This window comes from Lycorma delicatula, chromosome 9 (genome assembly GCF_047948215.1).
Source record: "Lycorma delicatula isolate Av1 chromosome 9, ASM4794821v1, whole genome shotgun sequence".
Lineage (NCBI taxonomy): Eukaryota > Metazoa > Arthropoda > Insecta > Hemiptera > Fulgoridae > Lycorma > Lycorma delicatula.
Genome location: NC_134463.1, coordinates 91,124,287 through 91,145,810, shown reverse-complemented (window position 1 = coordinate 91,145,810; position 21,524 = coordinate 91,124,287). Strand labels below are relative to the sequence as shown.

The following is a 21,524-nucleotide window of genomic DNA, read 5'->3' as shown; positions in this document are numbered from 1 at the left end:
GATTAATGTAGTTTCATATTCATTTTAAATTCTAAAACAGAAGAAATGTATAAATTTATAAACAGTTAAAAAGTAGTTTATACTTTGTAGTACTATTCTTAAATATTATTTAAGAGAATGAAAAATAATTAAAGTTTTGTCCTTAATTTAGGAAACAATTGACCTAAATACATCTGAATTTATTAAATTTTCAAACAATTTGAAGATAACTAATGAAGTGAATGGATTAAAAAATAATCATTTTATAAATAGAAATCATTATGGTAGATCACTTCTTGGATTTTTCCCTGATTCTGAATATAAAAGTAGTAGTGAGTATTCTGATTCTGAGGGATATTATTACGCATCTGAACCATTAAATAGTTTTGATTATTATTCATCTGAAGAAAAGGTGGAACCAGTATACCAACAAAATAAAAAGAAACGTACAAAAAAGAAAGGTAAAAGAAAGAAAAGAAAAAGATTTCACAGACATTATCATACAAAAAAAACAATATCAACAACTACTTCTACCACAACTCCTTCACCTACTGCTGTTCATTTTACAAAACTACCTTTTGATCCGTTAGAAGTATATGAAAATTTAAAAAAATTTAATTGGGCACAATTTTTAAGAACAATTGCATTTTCAAAAGGTGGTACATCTATAAGATCAGATGCATCTTTAAAAAGTCACACATTTGTTTATCAGAATCCAAAATTTATCAATATATTAGAAAAACAATGGACTTACCCTACAAAAGCATCATTTACACAGATACCTGATTTTAAGAATATATATACAACTATCAATCAAAAGTATTTGACTTCATATTACAAACAACAGCATTGTACCTCAGAAAAAAATCTTTTTGAAACTATTTCAGCAATGTATCAAAATGAAGATTTATATAAACACTGGGAAAATTTGAAAGAATTATTTAATAGAAGAAGAAAACCAATTCCAACTAATTTTCCAAAAATTGTAAACACATCTGTTTATAGTAATTATAAAAAAGCTACAATCCGTTTATGGAATTACCAACCAAAAGCATATGTTATTAGAACTCATCATCCATCGACTGTTAAACAAAGTAAAACTGAATCATTCATTACAAGTACTTCAACTGCTTCAGCTGACTCAGTAATAAGTGCAAAAATGAAATATACAACTGACTCCATTCCAGAGAATGTTCGTATGAGAGAAAAATGGGAAGCTTTTTATCAACAACTAAAAGAAAACAAAAATAAAAACAATCAGAATTAAAAAAAAATATATATATATATATAATTGATGCATTATTTTGTTACAAAAAATTATAATTAACAAGAAATTATGTTTCTTCAAAGAAACAAAAAGTGAAATGAACAGGATTTGTTTTACAGAATGTAAAAATTGATTTACGAATTTAAAAAAAAATAAAATAAATCCTGCAGAATATGAATATTTTTTATCTGTGTATTAAAATAATATCATAATTAAAGACAAAATAACTCAAAAAATTTCAAATGAAGGAAAAAATTAAATGAAGTGATACATATATTTAAAATTTGTATAAATTAAGAAAGAAATTAATTATAAACAGAACTGTTAAAAGAAATCATAAACAGAACAATAAATTCCTTTAAATCTGTGAGTAAATTTGCTTAGAGTTCTTTCTACACAAACTTTTATTAAAGTACAACCAGCAAATTTCAAAACGATATTTTATTAACCAAACTTTTCAAAAGGTGGTTATAAAAATTAATTGAAGCATAGATCGCTTCTCATTTCAAACAAGAGAGAAAAAATGGAACTGATATAATACAAGTAAAAATTAAACTATGCCCCAAAATTTTACATGGAGGAAACTGATTCATAAATAAAACAGTAATATTTTTATAAGATCTTGTTCATTATTAATCTAATCTTTTGTTATTACAAAATAAAACATTTTTCATAAAGATTAATTTTCTTTCAAGAAGTAATTTTTTTAGTTTTCAATTCATTTAAAGAATTTGACAACGCATAAGTCAACCATTTTTTTTTAGATTTAGATTTTAAAAGCATTAAGAACCCTGGCTTTTTCTATTTTAAACATTTAAGCCATTAATTAAGATTTTTGTCCATCTCCCAGATAGGAGACTGATAAAATCAGTTGGTCCTAATAACAGCAACCCATGGAACCAGTGACATTGCTTAGCCCAATTTTCTTAATTATCTATTAAAGAAGAAATAAAGTCTAATAAAAGGAAAAGGGACAATAAACCAACCAAAAAAATGCCTTTGTTAACCACAGTAGTTTACTGTTTTGCTCAGGGCTATCACTTAAGTTACTATTTAGTAACACTGCTTTTTTTTTAGTTATTTTGGGTGAAAAACATGTTATATCCATATTTAGTGAAACCATTAAAATTATGTATTTTTAAAAATAATTGTTAAACATTTTTCAATAAAAATAATTTGTTTTTACTTAAATTATGATAATCGGTCCGATAGTAATTACAAACTTTTATTCTTCATTTCATGGATAAGAACATTTGAAATACACATATGTTGCATTAAAATTATTCTATACAATTTTTTTAATAGATTGGGCTTGTGGTGGTCAATTGAATCGAATGGTTTCATTCCTCTCACAATTCGGCAGTTGTCTGAGAAAAGCTATATATTTTTTTTTGAGCAAAAACTGCATTCATGTTATCATTGCCCGGGTCAAAAGGTAACAAAAAAGTCCCTTCTTGGATATTAAAATATTAATAAGATAAGGTAAAACTAAGATGAAAACTAAGATAGTATTAAGATTAAAACTAAAATAATAAAAGAAACGTAACCATCAGGATAAAATATGTATCACAAATAACAAAATAAAATTTATGGTTGATTATCATTAAATCTTATTAAGAATATTGACTCTTTTTAGAAGTAACAATACCCAGTCTAGTATATTCTTATTTCCTAAAACGTGACAAATGTCTCTTGGTAATTTGAATTTGTGATGTAAGTTCGCATAACATATGCAGTCCACAAGGATGTGGCACACAGGCAAGCAGCAGTCACATCATACACACAGTGGTGAATTTTTAGAATCACTGCTGATTACTTGGCATCGAACTTTCCCATTTCTTTTAAAAACCTGTCTTGCATTAAATTTCATATATATCTGTTATAATAATTCTTTTAACCAATGAATATTATGTTATTTATCCTGTAACTAGTAGCTAATTCAAACATTCTTATTTCTGAAGGATAATAATGAAGATATTACTGTTGATAAAAATAAAGATAGTTCTGAAAATGGTATAATATACTGGAAAAATAGAGAACTACTTGAAAATAAAGAAACAAAAAGTTTAATCAGTAAAGATATTTATAATAAAATTCATATTGTACAAACATATAAACCAACAATTATATCAACAACTTTAAAAATTTTATCTGATAATGAATTATTTCAAGATTATTTTAATGAAGTCTACGTTACTGATAATCAAGTACATGAACTAGACAAATTAATTAAAAAGGCTTATAAAAGTCTTGAAAAATTTTCTAAAAAAAATGAAACACAATCAAATTCTGATAGTTTAGATACACAAGAACTTTACGCCTTATTTGATTTTTATTCAACTACTAAACATCCAGTTACTCAACAGCAACAACGAAAACGATCATCTAAAAGAAGAAAAGAACGTGATAAATATTTTTTTAAAACACCAAAATGGAAATGGGGTGGTGTTAGTGATCCATTACGTCATAAAGATTGATTTTAGAAAAATATTTTAAACAGAGTGAATAAAATGTTTATTCATTATCGATTGTCAGAAGAATTTTTGAAGTTTAATTTTAATTAATTCCTGTGTATATAAACCAAATACGAGCAAAAAAATATTGAAATGTAAATTAATACAAGTGAACCATAAAATGTTTAGAATAATAGCAGTTGCTTACTAATTCAATTAAAACAAAATTATGATGATAACAATAATTAGATTAAATTATACATAAATTAGTATAAAAGTACAAAAAACACAATGAAACAATAAAAAAATAAAAAAAATGAAATTTGTACATGAAAAAATGAAATATTTGCCCATTTACTACATTTTGTATGATTTCAAAAAACTAAGTTTTCAGTTTGATTTGTATGTATTTTTAAGTAAATTTAAACATAACTCTTTCACCAAATCGACTGATTCTAATGATTGTTTTTTTTTACATTTTGTAAAGTAAGTTCGTGTTAAAAATTTGTGTGTACAACTTAGGAGAAAGAATTTTTTAAGCAAAAAATGACATTTTTTGATATCTTTCATTATCTGTAGTCATTTTTGAATTGTCAAATATAATAATAATAATAATAATCTTGTCATTCTAATACTAAGCATTTTCATGTGAATATTTATAAAGATTAACTACAAAATTAGTGTAAAAAAATAATAAAGTAGACACTACAAAAATAATATGTAATAAAAATATAATAACCAACATTTCAGGGAGCCTTTCCTCATATTAAATAGCATGTCAATTTTCTTCATCTGTTTTCTTATTTTTATCAAGCTATACAGATTTCCCACAAAACAGCAAATATATTTAGTCAAACAAACAGTATATAGTAGTTTTTAATTTTAAATTCTGCAAAACAAAATTTAATGAACTGAAAAAGTCAGCTTTATTTTATTTTTTAAAGTTATTATTTCACTGATTTTTTTTAAGTAACTTATTATTTATTTTGTCATCAATCCCTTGATTTGTTTTGTAGAGTTTGTATAATTCATTATACATTATAAAAGGATAAACTCAATTTAATTTCGGCAAATTTACAAAATTATCCAATTGATTTCTACGCAATTTGGTTACAACTTGAACATCAATACAGCATTTGGAAAAATGTGTATTGTTTGACTCCCCAAAACATTACCAGTATGCAAATGAAATAGTTATCAAATATACAGAAGTAATGATTTTAGTCATTTTTCAGTAACTCTTATTTTCACAATACACTGTTTAAAACTAGATCTTTGCGATTGATATTTTCTATTTAACTTTTCCTGAAAAATGAATGTTATAACAAGCGATATGGATCTTTATATCACAAAGATATGACCTGTATCCCATATTGGATCAATATATTTAAAATATTTAAATAATTAGCATTCTTATGACATGAATAATTTAGCATTGTTTTACTGATATACTTTCTACTGTATCTTGAGTTCAGTTTAAAAAAATTATAAAACCATATTTTTTTTTTATAAAAGTAATGCAAAAATTAAGAGAAAGACATTTACTTCCAGGATTGTAGTTTAGTTTCCATGTAATTTTAAACATTTGATGATTTTCAATATTCTTAAAAAGTATTGTAGTAACAAAAGCTTTTCATATTTTTCAATATATTTGTAAATAATATATTTATTTATATAATAATATATTCATTCTCAAAGGTGGAAGAAGATTTTTTAATTGAAATTTCCCATTATAAAAAAAGAAAAATAAATGAATTTAAATGGAGAAAACGACAAGTACATCAAGTGAAAAATCATGATATTTCAGAAGCAAATTCTTATAAAAAGGAAGTAAAAAATAAAAAAAATGTAACTATTTTAAAAGAAAAGAAGAACGTTGCTTTTAATGTAACAACAGATTATTTAAAGGATAGTATATTTAGCGATGAAAGCATTCCATTCATAATGCCGAGCGAAGATGTTGAAAAACTTTTCCCGTATCTTGACAATCAAATTGATAATTTAAAATCTGAAAGTTCACCCTCTGAATCAGAATTTTTCCCTTGATTTTTATTCTCTTCCACTCTGGTTAATTTATTTAAAGGAGAATATTTATGATAAAAATCTTTTATCAAGAATTTTATACAAATAAAATATGCACATAAAATATAAATACTGAAAATAGATGAAAAAAGTTTTATTAAAAATTACAGGATAACAAGAATATTTTAACAATTTATTATAAAAATATAAAATTTTTATATATCATAAAAATTATTTTGTATTTTATTTTTAATTCTGAATAAGATAGATTTTATCAAATTACAAAAAAAGGATTTTGCTAATGGATAAAAAATGTACTAGAGCAAATTTTAACTTGGAAAATAATAAACCATATTCTCTTGACTAATAAGTAAATGAAAAAGAAAAAAAACATTTGTATTAGGCCAGACCACCTTTATGATGGTAATATTAAAAACATATATGAAAGTCCTGTCAACTTTCAGAGTTGTGTGTGAACTCCACACACAAGGTAACCACAAGAAAAAAGAATATTGTCCAACTGTATACTACAATCATATGCTATTCATTGTTTTACCAATCCTAAATTTAATTTTATTTAAATGAAGATGGTATGAGTTTTTCTTAGCTTTCTGGCGAAACAAAATTTTTATTTATGACTTTTATTGTAATCAACAATGCTAAAACAATAAAAATTATAAAATAATACCAAATGTTTTTAATATAAATTAACTTATTAATAATTCAGTTGATAGAGATTAACAATTAATTTCCTTTTTTCTTCATTCTGTAACCATTTTTAAATCATATTGCACATTTAAATCATATGAATTCTTATTATTCTTAATACTAATATTAAAGTTAGTACACTTTTGAAAATTAGTAAAATATTAATTTTTAGATAATATAACAAAATTTTTTTTGGCGTTATATTTTTATTCAGAGTAAATTAAATTAAAAAATATTTTTTGATTTATGCCTGAGCCACACTATTATTTTATTTTTTGTTGCATACATTTTCTTTTAATTATATATATATTTTGTTCTTCGACTTGAATTTTTTTTTTTGATCTTGAAACAATTATTTTGCATAATCTATTGTTTCATTATTCCCATGTTTTTCTCTGTGAAATGTGTTAACACTTCTCAAAAATGTAATGTAAAGTACATTTATATTTTAAATGCTGATATTCTTATAAAAAAGGTACATATTTTTACATTTTCTTGAACTTTCTGTTTTATTAAGTTCCTTTTAATGAATTAAATTTTGTTCACAATGGATTGTCGGTGATATTAAAAACGATAACTAAGAACTTTGTTAATTATAATAAGGTTTCAAGATATACATTATGGAGATTTATAGATTAGGTAGGGAACCAGTGCTCGTAACATTAAATTGGCTTGATTTATCTGTCGTACTGATCCACTGAACTTTGTTAAAAGTGGGACACTCTTAAGAAGCTTTCATATAAAAACGACATGCTGCATGTTACATAGCATTTTGTTAAAATACTGCTTAAGGCTTGTTGCAAACCACAATAAGTTTGAAGGGAGAGTGATTGACGCAGTGGCGTAGCATAGATATCCTGCAATCTGAACTAAAAATTTGAACCGTTCCTTTTCATATTTTTATCGCACCTACAATTCGGACAGATTAAAATGAGCACGGAACTTTTCATTATTTAATCTGTGACGGAACCAGGGAATCCTCTTCCTTTACGCAAGTGTAGTCATGTCGCTCGCTCTAGGGACTGGCAACATTGTCTGTACTAACCGTTGCTTTATGGTAATTCACCGAGTTTTATTTTGTGCTCGGATTGTTCATGAACAATCCGAGCACAAAATAATACTATCTACGAATATTCAGCGAGAATTAATTCTTTCATATAAAGAATATAGTTCAATATTGTCAAATAACACCTGGAACATCAATCGTTCAAATCGCATTGACTTAATCATCAAGCTTTTCTTTACTATGTGTTGTGATATGCGATTGTTAAATTATCGAACTTTGTCGAAAAATTGTATAAACTATAAATCGATGGTCTACATATTCGACTCTTGGTATACACACAACCATGTAAGTATTACAATTTTTATTTCTGTTTACCTGATAGTTAGAAGTATTTACTTTATACTATACGGTCAATTTTATAAATAATAACCAAAATCTTTGTACCTATACTAACTAGATTAGGGTTTAGTGATAATTCATAATATATTATATCTGAATAGTGAATATTATCATCTGACTTTTATTCACAATTACACATCCATTTTTTTGTAAATATATTATCAGTTTGAAAATTTGATCAGTTACATAATTACGTTATTTAAACCTATAAATTTATTAATAGTTACGTAATTTACATATCCGTAATTATGGAAACCTTAGTTGTAGTGTAATTATTCTTTTAATTATAATTAATTATTCTTTTGTTTGCAGCTTTTGACTATCTACTACGTTGTCCAAGCTTTAATTAATTAAAGTAAAGAAATCAAAAGAGGTAAATTTTATTAAGTACTATTTTGTTTAAATATATTACTAATTTTGACATTTTTACGATACGAAACCTTTGATACTTAGCAAATTATAATTATCAATATTATACTGTTTTGGTTTAGCATAAAAAATGAAAAGCGTAAAAGAAAGCGCGGCTGTTTACCGTAATAAAAGAAGAGCAAGGAATAAATATTAGAAAAAATGAGGGAGCTATACTTAAATATGTAAAAGGTACTGTTCCTGAGACGTCAGATTCCACGTTGGGCTTAAATTCATCAGAGGCTACTGCTGCTTCAAACTCAAAACAAGCTGAAAAAATACAAGAACTTTATACTATTGATCTGGTACCTGTTGCGAATGTTGACATAGTTCCTGAAGATCATATTCCAACAATATCTACTCAGTCAGAGTCTGCATCTGCATGTATAGACATCGATCTTGATAGCTTATAGACAGAGACTGATTTAGCATCGGTATTGTCTGCTGCCCAATACCGAAACTTAGACAATATCGGAAAATTGTCTGAGAATATAGATGAAAAAATTCGATTGTTGCTCATTCAGCAAGACCAAGAAGTTGTTCAGCATATCAATACTAACTTCGCCGAAGCGTCAACAGTAACACGTTCAGAGTCGTGCTCTTTAACACCAAAAGGAGAGTCAAGGCGGCTTACCCGGGAATGGTTTTACCGCACATTTACTAATGGCGAAAAACTTTACGTACTTGGATTGCTTATTCTTCTTCCAACGCATCATTATTTTGCTTTTGCTGTAGTTTTTTTGAGAACATAAATACACCGAATGAATCGAAGTTTTGTTCATCTGATGGATTTAATATTTGGTGGAAACTGAATCCTAAGATTTGCACTCAGGAATCAAGTCCACTACACAACCAAAATTATTGCAAATGGAAGGAGTTAGAGACCACACAGACTATTGACAAGAAAGAGCCAAACCTTGTGGCAAAGGAAACATAAGAATGGCAAGAAATTCGTATCAGAATGTTTGGTATAAGAATCCTTGCGAAACAAAATTTTGCCTTAAGTGGTCACAGAGAAAACGATACCAGCGCTAATAGAGGCATCTTTTTATAATTGGTGCATTTAATCGCAAAGCACGATACTGTACTTCGTTAACATCTTGTAAGATCTAAAAAGAGTAGCAAAATTTTAATCACTTATATGTCACCAGAAATTCAAAATTAATTTATTGCAATTTTGAGAGATAACGTTCGCCAACATATCATCAAGTAAAAACGGCCAAATATTATTCGAGTATATTCGACAGCACTCCAGATGTTTCTCACAAAGATCAAACAAGTCAGGTATTAAGATACATAGCAATTGAAAAACAGGAAGTACAAGTAGTGGAATCTTTTTATAGATTTCATTGAAACAAAAAATAAAACTGCTGAAGGAATTTCAAATAGATTTTAAGCAAGCTTGAAGTTGATGGTCTTGATATGATGAATTGTAGAGGCCAAGCATATGGTAATGCTGCTGTTATGGCTGGAAGGTTTTCAGGAGTTCAGCAAATAATAAAAAAAAATAAATCCCGAAGTTGAATTCGTACCTTACTCAAATCATTCGTTATACCTGGTTTGTTTACATGCTGTTTCAGTTGAGATGAGTTCAGTAACATTTTTCAGTACTTTAGAACGTTGCTATTAATTTTTTCCATGCCCACACTTTGTTGGGAAGTTCTGATAACAGTTACAGGCAAAAGTTTAAAAAGGGTTCAAGAGGTGGAGCTCAAGAGGCGATGCCGTAAATATGACACGGCATCATTACTAAGACATTTTGGTCACTCTGGAAAAACAGAGACGGATGAAAGCTTAAACACAAGAACAGATACAGGAACTTTGCTATTTATGATGCAGTCATTTTTCTTTCTTTATTTCTAGGGCCTCTTGCAATCTGTGCTGAATGAAGTGAACGATGCACAAAAATATTTACAAACAAAGGGACTCGACATAAAACTGTGCACTCGGAAAGTAAGTGCTTTGCAGACGGTACTGATAGAGAAACGAGAGTTGACAGATGGCGCTATAAGTTATGCAAAAATTAAGTGTGAAGACCTTGGCATTTCCATGGAATCTCAGAGGCGCAAAACGAGAAGGCACATTTTTGACGATGAAAGTAGAAATGCCAACTTGTCCCATGAAAATGAGTTGAGACGGAAGGTGTTTTCTTCGTTAGATAGAATAATTGTAGAAATTCGTGATAAGTTTAAACAGCTACGGAATTTGGCCTAAAGGTTTACCTATCTAACGCCGGCTATACTATATTCGGACGACACTGACTACGCATCTGTCGAAATTGACGAACAGGACTTCAAGCTCGAACGAGTTTGACTACAAGCTTTCATAGCTGCCAAAGAACAAAAATAAATTAAGTGGATTCACTTGGATTATTACAATTTATTATGAAATCCAAGCTGGAAGATGCTCATTTACCATACCATAATTACCATAAGCAATACCACCTCAGAGAAGCTTTTCAAAATTGAAGTTGATAAAAATTATTTAAGATTAACAATAAGTATTTTAATGCTAACCAATCTGGCTATCTTGTCTATTGAGCAAGAAGTATGTGATCCTATAGACATTAATAGTGCAATAAAAGACTTTGTTCTCAGAAAAATTAGCCGAATAAAGTTTTAGTTAGACAGAAGTTTAATTTTAATTCTATTAATTTTTCAATAAAAATATATACCATAGTACAGGATGTCCCATATAAAACGCAACCCAACCTTATATTGGTAGGTATTGAAGTAATAAAAAGGCATGTGTAAATGTAAATGTAATTTTTATTATTACCATCCATTACCTTACATTTAGAGTAAATGTTGGAAGTGGCCGCCATCTTCTTGAATACAAGCTTCAATTCTTTTTACAGCGTTTCTTACAACTTTTTTCAAAGTTTGTGGCTGGATATTTAATACAGTCTGTTCAATATTGACTTTCAATTGTTCAAGTGTTCGTGGTTTGTTGCTGTAGGCTTTTTCTTTGAGGTAACCCAGTAGAAAAAAATCCGCCGCAGTCAAATCTGGAGATCTTGGTGGCCACAAGCCTCGACCGATAACACGATTACCAAAGAATTCCTCGACGAAATCAGAAGTTGAAACTGCGTAGTGCGATGTCGTACCGTCATGTTGTAGCCAGCAGTGTCTGTCTTCCTCTTCCAAGAGTGCGATGAACTGAAATAAAATATCCTGATATCGTTCTGCATTAATGGTGTACTCGAAAAAAATAGCACGATTATTTTCTTCCGCGATATCGCGCACCACACGCCCGACTTCTGCAGGTGTAATTGTTTTTCGTGATAAACATGGGGATTTTCAGCACTCCAAATTCTACTGTTTTGGCTGTTTACGTAGCCATCCAAATGAAGCCGTGCTTCATCTGTGAAAAATAACGAATCCATAACATTAATTCCCTCACGCAGAAATCGACGGAACCGTTGACAATATTGTAGCCGTTTTTCTTTGTCGGGCTCAAGAAGTCGATGAACCGTTTGAATGCGATAAGGTCGTAATTGTAATTGTTTGGTCGCCCGATGAACAGTTGATTTAGACAAATTAATTTCAGCAGACAAACGTCTGATCGATTTATTTGGCGAGGCGAGTAATCGGTCTTTGATTTCAGTAACTGTATCTGTATTCAACACTGACGCAGATCTTTTGTGTTCCTTGTTATTAACAGAACCGGTCTCTCTAAATTTTGCGACTAACGTTAATACTGATGTTTTGTTAGGAGCTGGTTTATCTGGGTACTTATGGCGAAACAAATCTTGCACTGCAACCACTGATTTCGTACTGAAGTACGACTCAACAACGAAAACATGTTCATCTAGCGAAAACACCATCTTGTCTCTAGCAATACACTGAACGTTATGATTGCATTGTTGTTACTATCGGTAGTGTTCTACTGCGTCGCCGCGATGTTCAGATGTTGGACGAGTCCATTTCAGTAACGAGTAGGGGAATAAGCTTAACTTTTGAAATTTCATGGATGAGTGATTGATGGGTTGCTTTTAATATGGGACACTGTATCATTCTAGTTCTAATTGGAAGTTGATTTGTGTTTTATATTCTATCACTGTTATTCGTTATGTGTTCTTAATTTTATGTAAAGATAACTTAATTTTGTCGACTCATATCATAAATGTTGAATGTAAATCAATAAGTGGCATACGTGTAAGAACTTTAGTAACAAATGTGTTTTATTATATTATAAAGCATACATATATGACTTCTTTATTTGTACTCTGTACAATACACAATAACAAATTTATTCTTGCTGAAAAATTCTTTAAAATTTCTGTAAATTTTTGGAGCCTTTTGAATTTAAATATCTAAATAAGAATTTTGCCTACGTCCCCGGCCTCCGGCTGAAACCCACGCTACACCACTGGATTGACAGAGGAGAGAAAGGAAACAACAAAGGAAAAGTGTCGCGGGATATGTGTACTATATACTACATACAAACATTGATCTTAACTGCTACTTAACTAATCAAATCGTAATGTTTCAATTCCTGATAATTCTTTATCGCTTATACAGTCGCCGCTAATATTTAAATCACAATCATCACTTAAATCACTATTCGCCATTTACATTAACAACATTTTTAATGACATTATTAATTAAAGGTTCCCGAGCAGTGGCAGCTCGCGTTTAGGCAATGTGGAACAGCAGCATCACTCTAATTTTACTCGATATTATCGATATTTAATACAATGAGTCCGTTTTTCTTTTAATTTTTTTCTTTATAATTGTACAATATATAATCCTTATCCTTAATGTCAGTAGCAATTTCCCAGTTTATGAAAAAGCCACAAAAATGTTTGTATGGAACTGTGCGCTTCACAGTTCCAGCGGCGTGGTGTTTGGCTTTGTGCGCATGCACACATAGGAAGCTGAACGCGAGGTTGTGACGGAGAAAGAGCACTGTCGCTCCCGCAGTGCTAAGCCTAGCGTGCTGGTAAAAGATAGTATTTTTTTTTACTTTTTCGTATGTTGTGCTTAAAACCCGTATACCATATTCTTGAATGTGATAAATTGTTGAATTAGATTATTATCCTGCTTCCACCTATTCTATTTGATTCATTTTTTTCGGTTCTTTTATTTTACAGAAAAGAACACCCACCAATAATTTTAGTTACGAGCCGTCACTGTTCCCGAAACAAAGTAAGAAGATGTTTCTATTTTCTTGACATGGTCGCACCTTGATTTCCATTAATAATTCGTAATTGAATTTGCTCGTTCTTAAATTAATGCAATATTAACATTTTTTATTGCAACATACTATTTTAATAAAACTAACATAATTTTTTTCAATCTGATTTTGTTTCGGAATAAAAGGAGGCAATCTCAAAACACTGTGACCTTTCTCGGCTAAAACTGAATCGATTTTAAATAACTTAACACACGGCTTATGAGTTATATTAAAGGTACAGTTCTGGTTTCAACATTGTACTCGTAAATGACACGTAATTTTGTATAAGCCAATCGATCGTCTGCTTTTTACGTGTTCGAATTCTGAGCGCGGTTCAGACGCACGTTTTGGTACGAAGCTTTATCTACGACGATGACAGAAGATTAGAATAGAACTTAATTGCCGTTTTAGACAAACTCGTAATTAACAGAACTCATTTCGTCATGGTAAATTCCTGTTTTGGTACCAGATTTAAATATAAGAAGCAGGTTCTTGACAAAACCATTTTCAAAACCGGCATGATACATGCCGGTTTTGGTATGATTGGCTTGTAAATAGGATCGTCCATGTAAATTATAGGTCTGTTTTGGATGGTGTATTTAATAGCTCAAGTAACATAGCCACACTTCCCGATTTTCTAATCTTTCTACCATAGTTTTTCTGTTATCTGTAACTTTTTCCATTTGAACCCCATGTGTTTGATAGTGTGCCATAAAGTAAAACGGCTTCTTTGAAAATTGATTTTCTCTTTTACGACCGGTAGATCGATCGAAGAGTAACGCGTTCACGTTTATCAATGTGAAAATTATAAAGAGTTTCACGAATGACACTTTTATAACTTATTCACGGACGTTTTATTTTATTTGGTGTTAGGATTTTTATTAGTAGTGCTTAAGTCTTATCGGGATTAGTTTATGGCATCAATTAAAATTTGTTGAACATTACCGAGTGAAATTCCCGTAGCTTGGGCGACTATATTTTGAATTTGTTTAAGAAAGATCGGTCCACCTCAGGCCTCCTTTGGCATAATGTTAAAAACATTGAACATGGCTTCAATCGTCCGTCTCTCTCCTTCTGTTTAGCCTCCACAACCACCATACTTCAGCGGATGAAATATATAAATGTAAATAAAGTGTAATCTTGTACAGTCTCAGGTCAACCATTCCTGAGATGTGTAGTTAATTAAAACCAAACAACAATGGTATCCATGATCTAGTACTCAAATCTGTATAAAAACAAATGCCTTATCTAGGATTTAAACCTTAGAACTCTCAACTTCAAAACAACTGATTTGCAATGATGAGTTCACCAGTGGTGAACTCACATTTTCTTGTATATCCCACTACTTTCAACTTACATAATAATGAGGTGGAATTATAATACTATGTTAAACTTAATGTAATCTAAAGAAACACAATATGTTAAAAACAGAAAATGTAAAAATTAATAAATTGAAACGACGCTGATAATTTTTGTAAACAAAAAACAACACGATGTTTTCACAAAACTAATAATACTCTTACAGACATAGTAATAAACACTACGTTAACAAAGAAGCAACTGAACGAATCCATACTCTCCACTACTAAAAATGTATTGTCTCTATAGGAATGCTCCAAGAACAAAATTATTGTGGTTTGCAACATGCTTTACCTTAATTCTACTGTTATTTTTTAATAATAGTAAGCTATAAATTTTCACTTTATGTGAGAGAAGTGTTTTATACAAAAGTTGTATTACCATGTTTGATATGAATGACGATCTTACAATATGAATAGATTTGGGTTTACATTTATTATATACAGCATGAGGTGATATTTAAGCACATGTTGCATTGTACTATATTAACCATAAGATATATTTTGTCATTAAGAAGTTAATAGATTACGATTATCTTATTACTGAATATGTATCGGTGATTTAACACTATATCACCACCGATAATATGATGATGTACAGTACTTTTTTCTAATCTTTTTCTATGCTACAGCGCTGCTGAATTTACTAGTGTAAAAATAATTGCTGGAAAAGTATTGCGACTATTCATATTATTCAACCAGTATGATATTACACTCATAACCTCTTCCAAGATTTCCTTCTATTAACAACTATGTTTAGTGTCATCAAAATAGTAAAAGTAACCAAATTTGAGGTATAAATATACCTAAAAATGACAGTCATTCTCAGTAATAAGCAGCCCATGTCAGGCTAACTAGAAGAAAAGTATACTGAGATGGTTTTCCATTGCCCTCATCATTAACATAAATATATTGCTACACATCCAAGCAACAAACTCCATATAAGAAAGTAATATTAAACCATTCGCTCAGTTCACTACAGATAAACAGTGACTGTGTGGTAAACATCATTACTGCCTAAGGCAACAACTTTCATGGTTCCTTTTAAAACTTAGATTCATTGCATATGTAAGAAAAATTGAGAGATAATATAAAGAAAAGAATTAATTTACTTCTTTCTGTTATGAAAACTGCATTGTGCACACTGTCTCTATGTAAAAATAGATGTTAGCAATTACTACAGCAAAATAATATCATTATGGAACAAAAACTAGTCTACTAATATGAGATGCATATTAATTCCTTCTTCCAAGAAAAAAAACAACTATATTCTAAAAAAAAACCTTTATTTGATAAATGGATTTTCTATTCTTATTAATTACTCCAGTTATGTGTAAAATTAAATTTGTACCTTGACAACTCAAGAACTAATAAAAATTAAACAGTTAAGTAATAATCATTATTTAAGCCTTTGTTTTTTGAGTACCAATGATTTATTAAATTTGTGCATGATTGTTGTAAGATAATTAAAATTTAATTATTAACAATCGGATAAATTATTTGTGGAACTTTATCACCTACTAATAATAATTTAGTGGTAATATGAAGGAAATTAATACTGCTGATATTTCCAACAAACTAACAAAGGACAGATATAATTGCATGAAAAATCACATAAGGTGTACATTTATAGCTTAATCATTATTATTTTTTTTTAATAATCATGAAATATTTCATTAAAAACAATATTAAAAAAACAGTATGTTAAAGAACATGTCAGAAAGCTCAACAGAGTAAGAAGCATAGAAAGTCAAAGTTTACTTTAAATAAACAGATGTTTTCTATTAAAAAATAAGGAAAATTATTTGATAAGTATAATTAGTTATAAGCATATATTTGATTAGAATCTTTTTTCTAATACACATTCTTAATAATTCTACAGAAATTCAGTTAATTCAATTCTTAAGGCAAGCAGTGTTTATTAACAGTTTGCTATGAAATAATATAATATTTAATACAATATATAAAAGCACTGATTTGATTATTTGTATCTTTGAAATTATTTAAAATACAATTAATAAATTTAACTATCTCTCAAAAGTGAATTTCATTTCCATTTAGTGATCAGTTTTAAAAGATCAGAAATTATTCTCATCTCAGTTTAATTACTTTGGTTATAACCTTTACAAATTTATAATTTTCTAATTTAGAACCACAAAATCCATTTGTCTAAGTTTATTTAACTTTTATAAAAAAAAATTAGTTCAGCATTATTTTACTAAACAAAGAGCATGTGCTCATCATAATCAAATACAAGTGCTTAAGGGGATGTGAACTTAGAAAAAAAATGAAAGAATCAGCATATTACTGGAAAAATTCTTTTTTACACTTCATTGAATGAATAAGTTAATGAATAATAAATAATGAATGAATAAATATGTTGAAAAATTGTCTTTTTCTTATTCTTCATCCCTATTTTCAGTCTGTGGGTTTGATCGAATGCTGGAATATGTAATCTAGTGAATCCTTGATGTAAAGGGTTGAACTCCCATTGGACCAACATAGGATTCTGTTGCCTGTTGGTGGCTGCAATACACCTAGAGGCAGATGTACTTATATTGACTATTAGTCTTCTAATATCCCCTTATATTTAAAACGAATATCAATCCGGTGCAACCTTTAAAATTTGATAATTTGTAGGCATTTTATTTATTATGGTACAAAGTACTTCAATCTTATATTTTCAAATATGCTACTATTAGGTATCTATTGAACCATCAGATAGTCAGGATGATGTGATTCAGTGTAAAGTGGTGAAGAACCACAGTTTCCAGTACTTTAATATGCTTTTTGTCCATTCCCTCATCATCCAATTTCCTTGATTCTTTCTGATGTAGATAGATGTTATGGTAATTTTTCAATCACTATTTTGACTACTGCAAGGAGGCTGAGTAGAAGAAATATGGTGGCTAGGTCTAAGCATTATATACTTTATTGAAATTATTTTTTTTAAGATTCATACTACTCCTCTGTACTTGTTAAATTATATTTTAAGTTCTGTTAAATAAACCACCTAGTACAGAATATTGAATAAGACATATCTTACCTTAATTTTATCATGATAGTACTTTCACAGGATCCTGCATTCTCTGTCATAACTAAATTATTTAATTAAACTGAATACAAATAAAGATATTAAAAATGTTAAAGATTAAAAATATTATAATAGCCAATCTCTGTAGTGGAGTGGTAACGTCTCGGCCTTTCATCCAGAGTCAAAGTTCGAATCCCAGTCAAGCAAGGCATTTTTCTCACACTACAAAATTCCAGTTCCATTTCCATATCCCATGCACATGCTTCATGCTTGTGTGGTGGTATTAGCATGAAAAAAAACACTACATGAAAACTGCATGTTATTATAATCAAAACACGCATTTTCATTATAATATAATAATATAATGAACATTACACCATGTGCGTGGTTTATTTTATTATTTTTAATACACAGTTTAATTAAATAATCCAGTCATGACTGAGGATGCAAGATCCCAGGAAAGTACTATCATCATAAAATTAAGGTCTTCTCTAAATACTATGTACTAGATGGTTATCGTAACAGAATTAAAAAATATACCCTTGGTATAAATATTTTATTACACAGCTTAAACTAATTTTTTCTTTGACTTCAGTCTTAATTATTTGTTAAATTCTAGATTTAAAGTCATAATTTGGTAGTTAAATTGAGTGTATAATATCAATAATTAATACTTTTCCAACATTATCTGTTGTATTATTATTATTATATATTTTGTCGTGAAGGATAAGGAAGAAAAATCAGTAAATATATTAAACAACAATGAAGAACTGAATGGAGAATATTATATTACATGGAATAAACGTTCATTGTTAAAATTTGTAAATAATACACGTTTTAAAGGTACAAAAAAAAGCAAAATAGTTGATTATTCAAGTTCAAGCATAGATTCTGAAGAAATTGATAACATAAGTGATGAGTTTTCTGTTTTAAAAGGAAGTATTCATAGATCAAGTACTGGTACTGTAGAACGTCAGCGGAGTCTTGATAAAATAGTTGATAAAGTTAAAAAATATAATACTAAAGAAGAAGATTTTGATGAATCTTTATGTTCTTCTTCATCAACTGATGAAAAATAAATGCAATATTTTAATCAGTTCTTGGTTAGTTTAACAATTATGTTGTCAATGGGGCCTTATTTTCCAAAAACTATACACATGATTCTCTTCCAATTCTAGTTATTAGTTAAATACAAGAAAAGAGGTAATCTTTAAGAAAAAGAAGGTTTTAATCATGTGACATAATCTGACAAAAAAGAATCTCTCAACATATTCATGGAATAACTGAATTTAGACAAACATCTTATTTAATTCTCTTTTAATAACTATTCACTTTTAATTAATGCAAGATTTTTGTGCATTCATTTTATGTGAACTTAGTTAACGATAACTATGTGTGCAGTTATGTGATAAGTTTTTGCCTTCAATAAAAACAAATCAATAAAATTATATGAATGAAAATTTAAATTTAAATTCTAAGACTAAAATTGGAGTGCTGCTAATGTAGAAACATAAAAACTGTACTTTTTAAATAAATATTAGCCAGCTTTATCAATTGTTAATGATATTCCTTTATTATGCATTATTATCAAGTGGCTATACAAAGAAAATGAATATTTAAGATTAAATATCACTGCAATTGCTAATCTGATAAAATATACATTTATATAGCTAAAATTTATATTTTTTTGGTAAAGAAATTAGGTATTTTATAAAATTTAAATAGAAAATATTAATTTACAGAATAATATAGAAAATTGATTTAGTAACATTAGGCTGATGGACAAAATAAATACGTTTTTTATTAAACAATTTAGTAAATCATTCAATGAAAATTATTCCTCTGGTGAACTGATTGTATAAAATTATTAGTTTAGATGAAAGTTTTGTTGAAGAAAATAACAGATATTACATTTAAGTATCAATCAACAAGCATTGTTTTACAAGAGCACATAAGTTGCCTCTCATTGAGAACATCCTGTCCTTGAAGAGAAAGGTGATGTTTCTGGTCGTCACCATCCCCCCCCCCCCCACTAAACTAGCCCTCATGGGCAGGTCATCTTCAAAAACAGTGGTGGTAGACATATTGCAGTCTTGCCTCGGCCAGGATGCCACCAATGCGAATGCTGCAAGCGATGTAAGTCTTTCCATCGTGATGTACTACTTTCCATCAGTGTACTTCTAACAAAGGTGGACACGTAGAAACAAAACACATCTCAGTTGGTCTTAAAGAAGACTAAATCCACAATCGTTAAGTGAAGGAACTGAAATCACCTATACCTACCCGTGGTTGTAAAAGTGAGACCAACACACAACTTGAACTAAAATTAAAACACACAAAACAAATCATAACATATCTAGTAAAGAATTAACAATAACAAAGAAACAAGAATAATAAAAACAAAAGAGAAAAAGGAAGCCCAGCTGGGACTAAACCTCCTCTGCTATTATTTCTTTTGTTAAGTAAATCAATGAATTCCTCATCCTGAACCCCGTAAGGGAAGACACCCTCCATTCCTAGCCCTTACCAAGTCATGAATTCATCATCCTGATCCCCATAGGGTAAGACACCCTCCACCACCCTCTCCATTCCTAGCCCTTATGGGCTTTACTATTTAATTAACTAAAAAACAAAAACAGATCTAGTCTTCTTCACCTAATGTACTATAAAAATGGCTGTTACCATAGCAGGTTAAGTATATTTTTCTGCATTAATCATTTCATTGCAAGCCACAGATTACTATTAATGCAATTTCATTTAGCAAAATTCCAGTTCCGAAGTCCAGCAAATCTATAAATAATAAATCGATTCTCCCGCACTCATTACTACCTCATTGTCAGCAACAAATTTTTGTTGTATATGAACCTGGTTTTCGATGCTCACCACTTTTTTTAAGCATAGCCAACCGTGTAATGATGTTTTCCATCATTTATTCCAGACAACTCATCATGAGAAGCACAGTTTCTAAATACTAACCCACCTCGGGTTTTTAAAAACTGAATTGTAATATTATACTTTCATATATTAAGTTTAAAATTAATTAATTTTTTAATAACTATTAATTATATTTTTAAAGTTAATTTATTGATTACTTATATTTTATAATTAAGGACAAAGAAGAGAAAATAGTAAGAATACTGTATAATAATGAAGAACTGAATGGAGAGCATTATATAAGATGGAATAAACGTTCTTTGTTAAAATTTGTGAATGACGTAAAATTTAAAGTCAGGAAAGAAGGTAAAATGACAGTAATTGATTATGCAAGTTCCAGTAACGATGATAACAAAAGCGAATTTTTTTCAAATTTAGTGGGAAGCATTCATAGATCAAGTATGGATTCTGAAGATCGCCGACGCATCCTTGACAGAAGTAGTTAACACAGTTATGCTAATAAAAAAAAATTGAAGCTAAATCTTTATCACGTTAATTTCAAAATATTATGATAAATAAATAAAATACTACACCAGACCTTGCATAATTTAATTTTCTTATACAGAAATTCTATATCCTAACCCTAATTAAATTTCCCAATAACACTGGATATTCTACCCAAGAAAATCACACGTGCATTGGTTATCTATTAAACAATAATTTATTAATTATTTAATTTGATTATTAAAGAATAATTTGTTTAATGAGTCTCTTTCACAGTTAAATAATTTTAAAATTTATTTTGTTAATTATTATATTCACAATAAGGTCTTACAAT

At 29.0% G+C, this 21,524-nt stretch overlaps 1 protein-coding gene across 3 annotated transcripts in view; it reads left to right on the top strand.

Moving 5' to 3' along the window:
• The window catches only part of LOC142330524 (uncharacterized), a 35,879-nt gene extending 14,596 nt beyond the window's left edge, over positions 1 to 21,283 (top strand). Inside the window, exon 2 of one of the 3 annotated variants that reach the window (XR_012757798.1) lies at positions 20,923 to 21,283. Coding sequence is in view for 2 of the 3 variants with exons in the window: in XM_075375857.1 (XP_075231972.1) it covers positions 152 to 1,246 (1,095 nt within the window). In the remaining variant the exon portion in view is untranslated. Of the gene's footprint in view, positions 1 to 151; positions 2,089 to 3,207; positions 4,092 to 20,922 lie in introns of those variants that run through there. The other 2 variants (XM_075375858.1, XM_075375857.1) reach the window with 2 other exon arrangements.
• The last annotated feature ends 241 nt before the right edge of the window (positions 21,284 to 21,524 follow it).